The 14,775-nt window shown below is 42.6% G+C and overlaps 1 protein-coding gene across 1 annotated transcript in view; it reads left to right on the forward strand.

Annotated features, from left to right (window-relative positions):
- LOC124556422 overlaps nucleotides 1-14,775 on the forward strand; it is a 962,508-nt gene that overhangs the window by 906,316 nt on the left and 41,417 nt on the right. The window contains exon 12 of the mRNA XM_047130380.1: nucleotides 12,355-12,500. Coding sequence (XP_046986336.1) covers nucleotides 12,355-12,500 — 146 coding nt within the window. The remainder of the gene's footprint in view (nucleotides 1-12,354; nucleotides 12,501-14,775) is intronic.

Raw genomic sequence — 14,775 nt, forward strand, 5'->3', positions numbered from 1 at the left:
GTTAATGGTTCTTCATAAACAGGATAGTCGGTCTTTAGCACATTTAGGATAGAACGCTGCTAGGTTTCATGGACAGGACAATTTCAAAGCTCAAACACGAATTTTTATCATTGAAATTATTATTGAAAAACACTCACACACAAGCATACTGGTTCATACTGGTATACATATCTGATTTCCAAAGGTGATGAAGCAGTGGCGCAGTAGTGGTGGCAAGTACGTGGCGGCTAACTGGTTTCGCCTCTGGCGGTTTAATGCTCTATTCAAATCATCTTGGCGACGTATTAATCATTTTAGAGCCATTCCAAAATGCGAGAGCACCATTTTTCAGTCGAAAGCACATCCGGGGCCATTCCATCATAAATCGGTTCCTGAATGCCTCACTTGGCACCCGCAGTGTTGACTGAACAACTGCTGGCCACTGACTGCCTAATGTGCTCTTTCTCTTGCCGCCCAGATTGACCGCCAGATCCACCTTTTCCCACGCGCCAAGCCCCTTCCGTAGCGGAGGGGGTTCCCTACACCTTTTCCTTCCTTATAATACGACTACCATAAGTATTCTACATACAATTTCTCTTGTATAAACAGGCATATTTTATAAAGTTTCATTATTTAAACACACTGTTAATTTTCTATATTACATATATTACACATATCAACTTTCCTTTCACAACTCAATGAACTTAATCAGTAAAGATAAACTAGTTCATGGTTACATACACATAACTACATTGTATAAACTACTTATAATCGATAATGGTGTTACAAGTTAGTGCACAGAATCCTGCAGCGGCAACACTTTCCCAGTTATGGGCGGCTATAGAGGCAGCATGGCTTAGTATCTCTGCAGGAGACTTCAACGAATTGTTGAGTCGATGCCACGTCGAGGTGTAAAGGAGGTCCGACACGACGTTAGGGGGCTCCCCATGACTTTTGTCACTCCAGTGTATACTACGCACAGCACGAATGGAATGGAAAATTGGTTGGGATTTTTCCCAGAACCTGGACAAGGTATTCATTCGCCAGAAGTGGACGCCAGGGGAATATTCCTCTCGTACAGAAGTCCAGTGTATTAAACGATGCCTCACAGCACTTTTTTTATGTTGTTGTTGTTGTTGTTGTTGTAGTCTTCAGTCCTGAGACTGGTTTGATGCAGCTCTCCATGCTACTGTATCCTGTGCAGCCTTCTTCATCTCCCAGTACCTACTGCAGCCTACATCCTTCTGAATCTGCTTAGTGTATTCATATCTTGGTGGTCCCTCTACGATTTTTACCCTCCATGCTGCCCTCCAGTACCAAATTGGTGATCCCTTGATGCCTCAGAACATGTCCTACCAACCGATCCCTTCTTCTAGTCAAGTTGTGCCACAAACTTCTCTTCTGCCCAATTCTATTCAATACCTCCTCATTAGTTACATGATCTACCCATCTAATCTTCAGCATTCTTCTGTAGCACCAGATTTCGAATGCTTCTATTCTCTTCTTGTCTAAACTATTTATCGTCCATGTTTCACTTACATACATAGCTACACTCCATACAAATACTTTCAGAAACGACTTCCTGACACTTAAATCAATATTCGATGTTAACAAATTTCTCTTCCTCAGACTCGCTTTCCTTGCCACTGCCAGTATACATTTTATATCCTCTCTACTTCGACCATCATCAGTTATTTTGCTCCCCAAATAGCAAACCTCCTTTAATACTTTAAGTGTCTCATTTCTTAATCTAATTCCCTCAGCATCACCCGATTTAAATCGACTACATTCCATTATCTTCGTTTTGCTTTTGTTGATGTTCATCTTATACCCTCCTTTCAAGACACTGCCCATTCCGTTCAGCTGCTCTTCCAAGTCTTTTGCTGTCTCTGACAGAATTACAATATCATCGGCGAACCTCAAAGTTTTTATTTCTACTCCATGGATTTTAATACCTGCTCCGAACTTTTCTTTTGTTTCCTTTACTGCTTGCTCAATATACAGATTGAATAGCATCGGGGAGAGGCTACAACCCTGTCTCACTCCCTTCCCAACCACTGCTTCGCGTTCATGTCCCTCGACTCTTATAACTGGCATCTGGTTTCCGTGCAAATTGTAAATAGCCTTTCGCTCCCTGTATTTTTCCCCTGCCAACTTCAGAATTTGAAAGAGAGTATTCCAGTCAACATTGTCAAAAGCTTTCTCTAAGTCTACAAATGCTAGATACGTAGGTTTGCCTTTCCTTACTCTATTTTCTAAGATAAGTCGTAGGGTCATTACTGCCTACGTGTTCCAACATTTCTACGGAATCCAAACTGATCATCCCCGAGGTCGGCTTCTGCCAGTTTTCCCATTAGTCTGTAAAGAATTCGTGTTAGTATTTTGCAGCTGTGACTTATTAAACTGATAGTTCGGTAATTTTCACATCTGTCAACACCTGCTTTCTTTGGTATTGGAATTACTATGTTCCTCTTGAAGTCCAAGGGAATTTCACCTGTCTCATACATCTTGCTCACCAGATGGTAGAGTTTTGTTAGGCCTGGCTCTCCCAAAGCTGTCAGTAGTTCTAATGGAAAGTTGTCTACTCCTGGGGCCTTGTTTCGACTTAGGTCTTTCAGTGCTCTGTCAAACTCTTCACGCAGTATCATATCTCCCATTTCATCTTCATTTACCTCCATTTCCATAATATTGTCCTCAAGAACATCGCCCCTGTATAGACCCTCTATATACTCCTTCCACCTTTCTGCTTTCCCTTCTTTGCTTAGAACTGGGTTTCCATCTGAGCTCTTGGTATTCATGCAAGTGGTTCCCTTTTCTCCAAAGGTCTCTTTAATTTTCCTGTAGGCAGTATCTATCTTACCCCTCGTGAGATAAGCCTCTACATCCTTACATTTGTCCTCTAGCCATCCCTGCTTAGCCATTTTGCACTTCCCGTCGATCTCATTTTTGAGACGTTTGTATTCCTTTTTGCTTGCTTCACATACTGCATTTTTGTATTTTCTCCTTTCATCAATTAAATTCAGGATCTCTTCAGTTACCGAAGGATTTCTACTAGCCCTCGTCTTTTTACCTACTTGATCCTCTGCTGCCTTCACTATTTCATTCCTCAAAGCTACACATTCTTCTTCTACTGTATTTCTTTCCCCATTCCTGTCAATTGTTCCCTTATGCTCTTCCTGAAACTCTGTACAACCTCTGGTTTAGTCAGTTTATCCAGGTCCCATCTCCTTAAATTCCCACTTTTTTGCAGTTTCTTCAGTTTTAATCTACAGTTCATAACCAATAGATTGTGGTCAGAGTGCACATCTGCCCCTGGAAATGTCTTGCAATTTAAATATGGTTCCTAAATCTCTGTCTTACTATTATATAATCTATCTGAAACCTTTTAGTATCTCCAGGGTTCTTCCATGTACACAACCTTCTTTCATGAGTCTTGAACCAAGTGTTAGCTATGATTAAGTTATGCTCTGTGCAAAATTCTGCCATGCGGCTTCGTGTCTCATTTCTTAGCCCCAATTCATATTCACCTACTACGTTTTCTTCTCTTCCTTTTCCTACTGTCGTATTCCAATCACCCATGACTATTAAATTTTCGTCTCCCTTCACTACCTGAATAATTTCTTTTACCTCCTCATACATTTCATCAATTTCTTCGTCATCTGCAGAGCTAGTTAGCATATAAACTTGTACTACTGTAGTAGGCGTGGGCTTCGTGTCTGTCTTGGTGACAATAATGCGTTCACTATGCTGTTTGTAGTAGCTTACCCGCTCTCCTATTTTTTTTATTCATTATTAAACCTACTCCTGCATTACCCCTATTTGATTTTGTATTTATAACCCTGTAGTCACCTGACCAAAAGTCTTGTTCCTTCTGTGACCGAACGTCACTAATTCCCGCTATATCTAACTTTAACCTATCCATTCCCCTTTTTAAATTTTCTAACCTACCTGCCCAATTAAGGGATCTGACATTCCACGCTCCGATCCGTAGAACGCCAGCTTTCTTTCTCTTGATAACGACGTCCTCTTGAGTAGTCCCCGCCCGGAGATCCGAATGGGGGACTATTTTACCTCCGGAATATTTTACACAAGAGGACGCCATCATCATTTAATCATACAGTAAAGCTGCATGCCCTCGGGAAAAATTACGGCTGTAGTTTCCCCTTCCTTTCAGCCGTTCGCAGTACCACAACAACAAGGCCGTTTTGGTTAGTGTTACAGGGCCAGATCAGTCAATCATCCAGACTGTTGCCCCTGCAACTACTGGAAATGCTGCTGCCCCTCTTCAGGAACCACACGTTTGTCTGGCCTCTCAACAGATACCCCTCTGTTGTGGTTGCACCTACGGCACGGCTATCTGTATCGTTAAGGCACGCAAGCCTCCCCACCAACGGCAAGGTCCATGGTTCATGGGGGGGACTTTTTTTTATATTCGTATGAAAAAGTCAGATGTTTGGCAGGAAAAAAAACATGGGTACTTGCGTGTTCCAAGCTAAAAGTCCTTTACTATTACCAGTCACTGTTTATTTATCCCCACGACGCGCTTCAAAGATTTAAACCTCCATCATCACGTGGATTTAGATTTCTTAGTATGACGTGTGTGTGTGTGTGTGTGTGTGTGTGTGTGTGTTTACGATTTTTTGGAGGAACGTATGGCACTGTCGGGTGTATCTACATCTACATCTACATTTACATCTAAATGGTTACTCTGCGACTCACACTTAAATGCCTGGCAGAGGGTTCATCGAACCATTTTCATACTACTTCTCTACCATTCCACTCTCGAATGGCGGGTGGGAAAAAGGAACACCTAAATCTTTCTTTTCGAGCTCTGTTTTCTTTTATTTTATTATGATGATCATTTCTCCCTACGTAGGTAGGTGTCAACAAAATATTTTCGCATTCGGAAGAGAAAGTTGGTGATTGAAATTTCGTAAATAGATCTCGCCGCAAGGAAAACCGCCTTTCTTTCAGTGACTGCCACCTCAACTCGCGTATCATATCAGTGACACTCTCATCCCTATCGCGCCATAACACGAAACGAGCTGCCCTTCTTTGCACTTTTTCGATGTACCGCGCAGCAATATTCCAGCAGAGGACGGACAAGTGTAATTTAGGCCGTCTCTTTAGTGGGTTTGTCGCATATTCCAAGTACTCTGCCAACAAAGCGCAGTCTTTGTTTCGCCTTCAAAAATGGTTCAAATGGCTCTGAGCACTATGGGACTCAACTGCTGTGGTCATAAGTCCCCTAGAACTTAGAACTACTTAAACCTAACTAACCTAAGGACATCACACACAGCCATGCCCGAGGCAGGATTCGAACCTGCGACCGTAGCGGTCGTGCGGTTCCAGACTGTAGCGCCTTTAACCGCTCGGCCACTCCGGCCGGCTGTTTCGCCTTCCCCACAATATTTCTATGTGGTCTTTCCAATTTAAGTTGCTCGTAAGTGTAATTCCTAGTTATTTAAAGGCGAAACAAAACACTATTTCAGAACAGGGTTTTGGGTTTTTTGCAAAAAACTAAACGTATAGATAACGGTAAAAATAAAACAAGTAAAATAGAGTACCTCCAGTGGTCACAGGTTTCTTTGACTGTCGTAACATATCACATGTATATTGTCATATTTCGTGACAAATTGGCGTCTGGAAACTGTTACGTGCAAGGATCATATAGCAGATGAGAAACATCACAATGTACAAGGAAGATACATCATAACAACATTATTACAGAATAAGTTTTAAAGCATTTTGGGCATCTTTGTTTAGAGGTGCTCAGTACATGCGTTCTAATACATACTGTATTTCAGGTGGTATATAAATCCGTTTTTGTCATGTTTATATAACTAGTTTAAGCTATGTAAACATAACAAAATCGGATTTATATACCACCTCAAACATGTATTCCAACGCATGTATTCAACACCTCAAAACAAAGATGCACAAAATCCTTTAAAACTTATTCTGTAATAATATTGTTATTATATACATTTCTTGTACTTTTTGATAATGTTTCTCTTCTGCTATGTAATCCTTGCACCTGATAGTTTCCAGACACCATATTTGTTACAAAATATGACAGTATACATGTGATGTGTTACGACAGTGAAAGGATCCTGTGACCACTGGAGGGACTCTGTTTGCTTATTTTACTTTTACCGTTAGATATGTTTAGTTTTTTGTCAAAAGACCCAAAACCATGTTCTGAAATAGTGTTTTGTTTCTCCACTAGACAGTTCCGTAAGTTCCTCCAAAAAATCGTAACACAACACACACACACACACACACACACACACACACACACACATATATACACACACACACAAATGTCATACTAAAACTAAACTCCGTCCGAACAGGCCTTGGAAGGCTCAACGGTACCGACCGGCCGCCGTGGCATTCTCAGCCTCCAGGCGTCACTGGATGCGGATATGCAGGGACATGTGGTCACCACACCGCTCTCCCAGCCGTATGTCAGTTTACGAGACCTAAGCCGCTACTTCTTATCAAGTAGCTCCTCAGTTTGCCTCCCAAGGGCTCTCTGCACCCCGCATGCCAACAGCGCTCGGCAGACCGGATGGTCACCCATACAAGTGCTAGCCCAGCCCGACACCGCTTAGCTTCGGTGATCTGATGGGAACCGATGTTAACACCGCGGCAAGGCCGTTGACACATATGTCATACTAACACATATAAATCCATGTGATGATGGAGGTTTAAACCTTCGAAACGCGTACTGGAGATAAATAAACAGTGACTGGAAATATTAAACTTGTTGTTCCATTTGATGTCAATAACAGTCACGGTAAATTCTAACCTAAAATGTTCGCAGTTAAAAGTCCTTTGCATTGATTTCTTGCCACACCTAAATCTTGCCGAAGAACGAAGTGATGTCACCATTTGGTACTTATCCACACCAATACAGTTGAACAGCCCCAACAATAGACTAGTTTTTAGCGATAGGTGCATCTCGCAACATTCGATTAAGGAAACCTTGTTTTCTTTGTTCTAAGGATGATTATATTTATAATTTGTTTCCTTTTTTCATAACAGTAGCAAAGTTTTCTTAACATGGCTGTACAGTTGAATGAATCGTAAACACAAAGAGTTGAGAATATAGCTCATATAAAAACTTTATTGAAGTGTCAGTTGTAATGTAGAATACTATGTGCTATTAACTAAATTGTTGATAGTATGACATAGAAACATTTACGGTTGAAGAGAAGAAAATAAGGAACTGCTTTTCTCAATACAGAATCTTCAAAACTCATTTATTATTGAAGCAAACACGAACTCAAACAGTGAAATAACCAAAAGAAAAATGACTCCAAGCTGCAGCTGCTTAGAAAGGTAGTAATAAACTGATGAGCCAAAATATTATGATCAGCCACTGAACATCGTGTTGCTCGACCTTTGGCTCGCAATACGGCAGCGTATGAACTCCTGGTTATGCTTCCAGAAGTAGGAGACACCAGATGTCTACCCAGAGGCCAAGCAATTCCCGCAAATTAGGGGCAGGTGGTTTGTGGGCTGGAAGGTGGGGACCGATGGCTTCCCAGATGTGTCCATCAGGTTCAGATCAGACGAATTTATTAGCCAAGACATCAAAGTGAGTTCCCTTATCGTACTCCTCAAACCACTGTGGCTTATCAGTGTATTTCGTGTACACAATTCGCTGCTAGAGGTGACAGTCAAGACATCTGCCTAAGGAATTCTACGATCGACGGGGCATCGAATATCGGACCCCAAAATCTACAGCTAATCACACAGTCGCTAAGTGGCTAGCTTATGTGTGAATGAAGCACGTCAATCGAAAAAGAGAGAAGGAAAACTAGGTTACTAGGACTGAACTTCCTGTCGGCATTCTGATAGTGCTGGAACGGGATAAGAAATAGGCTGTGACCTTTCAAAAGCAACTGTCACGGCACTTCCTTTAAGCGGTTTGGTGAAACCATGTTGAAACGACGACGAGCGTAGGAGGGGGAGTGAAGAGCTCGGTGTTTCCGACTGAGGTTCTTTTGGGCTGGCTTTATTTTCCAGATTTTCTTTTTATTATTTCTTTTCGCTTTTCTCAGATACCATCAACAGTTTCCCAGACGCTGCCGTGAGCCAGGTTCTACAAGCAAGAACCCGTACGGGGCAGGACCAGCGCGGTGTCCGTGGGAACGACGTCGCACACCCCACTGACTGCCGGGGGAGAAAAAAAGACGCACGCAAAGCGGAATATTCTTGCTCTCCAACAGAGGTCTTACAAGTAACTGGGTCTCACTTCAAGAAATACCACCGCTGTCCGACTACATTTCAAAAGAGGCAAAAACAACCAGTTGAACTTTGCCCTTAAATAACCAGAAAAATATTAATAAGGTCTTGACCTCAATAAATATCAAACATGAAACCAACATGCACAATGGATAAGAAACTAGCGTTTGCCGTTAGGCAGTGATATAGTTAGCATCTCTCCATGTAGCCACTTTGTATCGAAAATTACAAGACATTAAGTAGACAAAGTAGCGGCCGTTCTAACTACTCCCAAGCTACCTAAACTAGAGCGCTCACGATTAGTTACCTTAACAAGCTAGGCGTCGCTTATAACTATGTCAGTAGGTCCTTATGATGAACTATGACTACGCTAATGGGTACTAGCCGTAACTTGAACTAGGTCTTCAATTTAAGGCGGGAACCTGACCCCTTTACAACAGGCACTAGCTTAACAGTGAAACCCGCACTACAGCGATAGCCATCACTACAGAATAAGAACAGTCCTCGTTGTACGACTTTGCAGATGAAAATGTTAAGACTGCCACTAAGAAAAGACAACGACGTCTACAACGAAAACACATCCGTCTATCCTTAGGTACTATATGGCTCAACTTAACTAGTATGGGCACGTCCGTAAAATAAGCAACATCATCAAATGTAGAATATATTAATACAACTACAAGGAGGCAATCCTGAAGCTAAATGCTGATCAATAGACTAGAGATGCCAATATCACACTCGAGACGAATTCAGAGGAACACAAGTCGGCGACACAGTTAAGCACACCAACGTTCGTCCAACAAAGAACAACAAGATCATAACAAAACACAGCCATTCAAACTTAATACTCTCTCGGACACGGCCTTCGCAAACCACATGTCCGCAGATGACGCCACTAAGTGGCCATCTAACGCACGGCGGTGCCTTCAGTCTTACTAGAATTCCTCGAAATTCCTCACGGAACTAACGCGAGACTTTCAGGCCGTCCGCTCGAAAGACATGCAACCTATTTCCACGTCAATCAAATCACTGCTCGTATCATATCACTGAGATACGGAATCAGATGTCAAACAGAAGCTACAAGATCTCAACATAAGCTAATATAAGACATCAGACGGTGAAACTACAAGCCACTCTTCTCTCTCGTAGCTGGGGTACCAAAACACACACAACATGTGTGCTTAATCACCGATCACACATCATAGTGGAACCACTCGCAATGGAGCTATAATCGATTCTCGAACGTGTGATACAAGGTAGATCACGAACACACACTTTATTTTACCCATTGTGGTTAGAGAGCACCGCAGATGTTTCCATAAATTACACTGTAGCAAATACGACAACCAACCACAAGTTTTTTCTGTTTTTAAAATGTTTTTATTGCACCGTTACTACTTACGGATCCGAACCCGTCGTCAGACGGTAACATTGATTTCTATGCAAGTTTTACATTTGTGTCCCCAACGAAATTTTTGTGGTTAGATAGTCTTACACTTGCATATGCTATATCCGTTGTACTTACGAAAAGCCTTCCTTTACGTACTACAAGACAGGTTTAATTTTCTTTTTCGATTTATGCTGATCAGCAAATTGAACTAAATACAAGATGGCAGATAAATTTCTTTACGTCGCTGCCACAACGGAGAGATAGGAAGCCTGTTATATCAACAACTAAATAAATCACTGCGCACCTCGACGATACGACGTAGAAAATTTCATCTCAGCTGCAATAGACGACTCATACCGCTCTATATTCCGATTGAAATTGCTCGACAGTGATGTCTGTCACTTGCCAATACAGTGCTGCCACATCGGCTGCCGGCTACCGCTCAGTTATAAGCGACACACGAACACGGTGTGTCCCTTCACAAATACTGTTGTGTAACGCGGAGCAATGTCACTAGCCGGCGCCACGAGGTATGACGCAAATGCTCTGTCGACAGCTGATATTAAGTGACCAACGACTGAACTGCGACAGAGAACGCGTTTTGTAGCTCTGAATGTAAACTTCTGACCTAACCTAACCAAAACCGCGTGATGTGCTGTGTATCGGAGAAAACGGCGGTCAACAATTTGCGGCAGAACTAAAATCGCAATCGCTTGGTTCACGGCGAATAAAGCTCGCGTCTACCTACGCACAAACTCAAGATAGAGGAATTGCAGTTTCAGCGCTAACAGCAAACTGTAAATTCTCGTTATCACTGATTTTCTGAAACTATCCTCACACTGGTTACACAAGCTATCGTATTAGCAACTGATTAGAAATCCTGGTTGCCACTTGGTTAGAGGTTATAGACGACAGAGGCAAATACCACACGAAATAAAAGCGATAGGAAGAAAAATAAGAGGAAATAAAAAAGTCATTAAAATGGTGAAAATGACACGGCAGCGACAGAAATAAAAAGTTACTGTTAAACAAATTAATTGAATAAAAATAACAATCAGAGTCACTTTCATTATAATTTATAAACAGTTGACTAAATTAGAACCCACAACCTTCTACTTACCACGTTTGCATTCTTACCACTGAGCTACGCCATTACATTGGAGTTTACTCATAATTATGACTTTGCTGACACAGTCACAGCGATGAACTGCAACTTTAAAATGTTCAGCTTCACGCAGTGTCGTACGAAGCTTATGTAACGTAAGTTGATCCCTGTGATCATAATATCTGCATATGTGATGCTGAATGACATCTTGTGCGAAAGGATACATTAGTGTTAGGTCAATGCTGTGTATGAAACGTGTGTATTTCTTAAGCATTTTTGTGAGTATATATGCGTGTGTGTGTGTCTGTGTGTGTGTGTATGTGTGTGTGTGTGTGTGTGTGTGTGTGTGTTGTCTTAGGTGTGGTTGTCATGTCTGATGAAACGTAAAGTAAAAGGCCAGACTGAGGATTCGGGATCCAGACTCATTAAGAAAAAATCGAGGCAAGGAAGTGGAAGTGAACTGACCATTTGTTGTGGCAATTTGGCGACGATGAGCAGTTCGTGCTTGAGGTTGGGCGCTCTGATTGCAGGAAGACAGCTTCAATGCGTTAAGGTCAACTATCAAGTAATTTTATTCGGACTTTAGCTCCGCACTATAGCGCGTCTAGAAAGAGAAAACGTGCCCTCCCAGGTCGCGGCACGCGCGAACTCGGGAAAAGAGCCGACAGGGAGCGTCACATAGACAGACAGCGCCGCACACGGGAGGTGGCGCGATTTTTAAAATTCGCGCAAAGCAGGGCCGCACGGAACGCATGCGAAACGTGAATCAAGAGTGTCCTCCCGGCTATGAGTGCTACTGACTTAGCCATCTCGGCCGGCCCCTGTAAAGCAGTGTGTCTACGTTTTGCGGTCATAGGACAAAATGTTACGGTGAACCAGTTTAAATGTGCACAACATTACTCCGTTTAAATATGAGAAACAAACAACATTCCGTTCAATAACTCGGCTTTTGGATCGATATCGACATGTTCAATCGCTCTCTCGTGGTACCACGATGGTGAACACTTTGGTTTCGTATTCGGGGGCTACGGTTTTCAAATTCTTGTTCCGAAATTCTGATTTAGAGTTTCCGTGATTTTACTAGATATATTGAGACAATTCTGGATGACTCCTAAGATCATTTCTTGTCCAGCTCAGCTAGTGTTCTGTCTGTAATGTCGTCGACGTAATCTCTAAACGATTCCAACATCCATTGTTAACTGCTACTTTTCCTGTTTATTAAGTAGCTGTCTTCGTTGAAAAATGTTGTTCTTCCTTATTTTTAAGGTATAACGTTCGATCTAAAACTACTGTAAGACTTCTTCTTGCTAGAGTGAAAGGTGTTCAACTGACTGTCGGCCTATGGCCTTCGAAGCATTTTCAAAGTAATGTGGAGCGCAGATTTTGCGCTGTTCTGAGATGCAGAGGGATTGTAACGAGATTCCGACTTTTTGAATTGTTCTGGGCCTGCAGTGTTATATATGTCTTGTAAAAGCTTTATATGTTCAGCAAGCAGAAATGCTGTGCATTCAGAGACCTTTCATTACGAAGTAATTTTTTGTGCCACAAGCTTATTACTGACAGACTGCAGCTAGCTCATGTATGACATCTGAGAAGTAAACATGGGGATAACGTTATTTTGCAGACGGGCACAAGCTGCCGCAGGGCGTCTTCCTGTTCCTGGGCTACAGCGAAGCCGACGAGCAACTGCTGCGGCCGCACAGCAACCTCACTGTGCGCGACGCGGTCGCCTCGCTCGAGGAGTTCATGCACCAGCAGCTCACCAACAAGGTGAGCTCTCATCTTGCACACCAGCTTCTACGCACTCACGATGCGTAAGGACGAACCTTACAAGACGACTGCCCGTGTTCCAACGTCTATATACGATGATAAAAGCTTCTCGGGTCATCAGTCGAGAAGGCTTTATCATTGTAATACGCCGAGAAACCTGCAATCACGAATAAAAACGATTTTAAAATACAGACACTCGTCCCTTCTACTACGCATGAAGATCATTTACCAGTAAAACTCAGTATTTCCGTACAAACAACATCTGAAGTGTTTTTTCGGTTGCAGACTCTGGTCGTTATCAATTCAGACAACCTTCGATTTATGATGTATTGCAAAATGTAATCAGCAACATTTATTTAATAAATACGGTGTATCTTAAAATATGCACAACCGTGAGTGCGTGACCCATTTCAACTTAATTATATCGTAATCAGACTAGCTCCAAAAACGTTGGATATATGTTTAACACAGACGCATCTTCTGTTGTAAACAGCATCTTCATCCTGGTAGGTAGTGGTTGTCCACAAAGCGTGACCCATTTCATATTAATTATATCGTAATCAGACTAGCTCCAAAAACGTTAGATATATGTTTAACACGGACACATCACCTGCTGTAAACAGCATCTTCATCCTGGTAGGTAGTGGTTGTCCACAAAGCGTGACCCATTTCATCTTAATTACATCTTAATCAGACTAGCTCCAAAAACGTTGGAAATATGTTTAACACGGACACATCACCTGTTGCCGGCCGGAGAGGTCGAGCGGTTCTAGGCGCTGCAGTTTAGAACCGCGCGACCGCTACGGTCGCAGGTTCGAATCCTGCTTCTGGCATGGATGTGTGTGATATCCTTAGGTTAGTTAGGTTTAAGAAGTTCTAAGTTCTAGGGGACTGATGACCACAGCAGTTAAGTCCCATAGTGCTCAGAGCCATTTGAACCATTTTTGAACATCACCTGTTGTAAATAGCATGTTCATCCTGGTAGGTAGTGGTTGTTCACAAACCAGTAAATTGGTTGTCGCATGGTACTGTATCGTCCAACCGATAAATCATGAGTCAGGTGCTCTCGTCCGCGCCACAATCACACATTGTAGACGGTAGAGGTGCTGTCTGAATCTTCCGTAGTTAAAGCGGAAACAAAACACTGTGACGAGGAATGTTCTGTGGTACATCCCAAACGAGTAGCACGGAACTGCAGGGATGGTCTGCGCAGTGTCTGCATAATCTCTTCCCCTTTGCCGGTATAACAGGTACCACTTCCTATTTCATAAGATGTGATTTTCAAACATCTTAGAGAAGCTCTCCGTGTGGAACTGGAACACGGTCATACATGTTTACCCCATAGTGGATAGACTTGTTAGTGAGACAGTCGAAAATCTCATTTCCTCTGATAACGTACCGCCCATGCACCCATAATACGGTAACGTCTTGTCTTCTGCAGTACTTTATACTGTCTGGTACATCGGAATGGTTGAAGGTTAAAAAATCTGAAAACTACAAAAGCAAAACTGTACGAAGAAAGAATATCATGTAACAGGCAATTGCAACGAATACAATCACAAAAGTCATAATGAGGAATGGCAGCTCACTCTTCTTGAAGAGCCGAAAGCAGAGAAGGCATGGAACTGGAGCGAAGTTGACCTTCTAACCCTTTATGACAGGGTGCATTGTAATGCTGATAACAGTCGCCGGCCGAAGTGGCCGTGCGGTTAAAGGCGCGGCAGTCTGGAACCGCAAGACCGCTACGGTCGCAGGTTCGAATCCTGCCTCGGGCATGGATGTTTGTGATGTCCTTAGGTTAGTTAGGTTTAACTAGTTCTAAGTTCTAGGGGACTAATGACCTCAGCAGTTGAGTCCCATAGTGCTCAGAGCCATTTGAACCATTTGATAACAGTCATTGCGTGCAAGTGTTCTTGTACTGTGCACATTACACAACCTTTAAGCTGTGTTCAAATACTTCTGCATTCAGCATTTTCTTAATCGTAATAACGGGGCCACACGCTAACCACGGAAAACGTCCCCAAGCCCCTCCCTCAGTACTTCACTGTTGGCACTACACATGATGACAGGCAACGTTCTCCAGGCATTCACCAACTCCTAAACCCTTCCATCGGATTGCCACAGGATATGGCGTGACTCGTCACTGCAAATCACTCGTTTCCAGTCATTCGCTGTCCACTGGCGTCGCTTTTCACATCGACTCAAATGTCGCTTATTACTGACAACAGAAATCTGTGGCTTATGAAGAGTTGCTACACCACTGTACCCCACTTTT

This window comes from Schistocerca americana, chromosome X (genome assembly GCF_021461395.2).
Source record: "Schistocerca americana isolate TAMUIC-IGC-003095 chromosome X, iqSchAmer2.1, whole genome shotgun sequence".
Classification (NCBI taxonomy): Eukaryota; Metazoa; Arthropoda; class Insecta; order Orthoptera; family Acrididae; genus Schistocerca; species Schistocerca americana.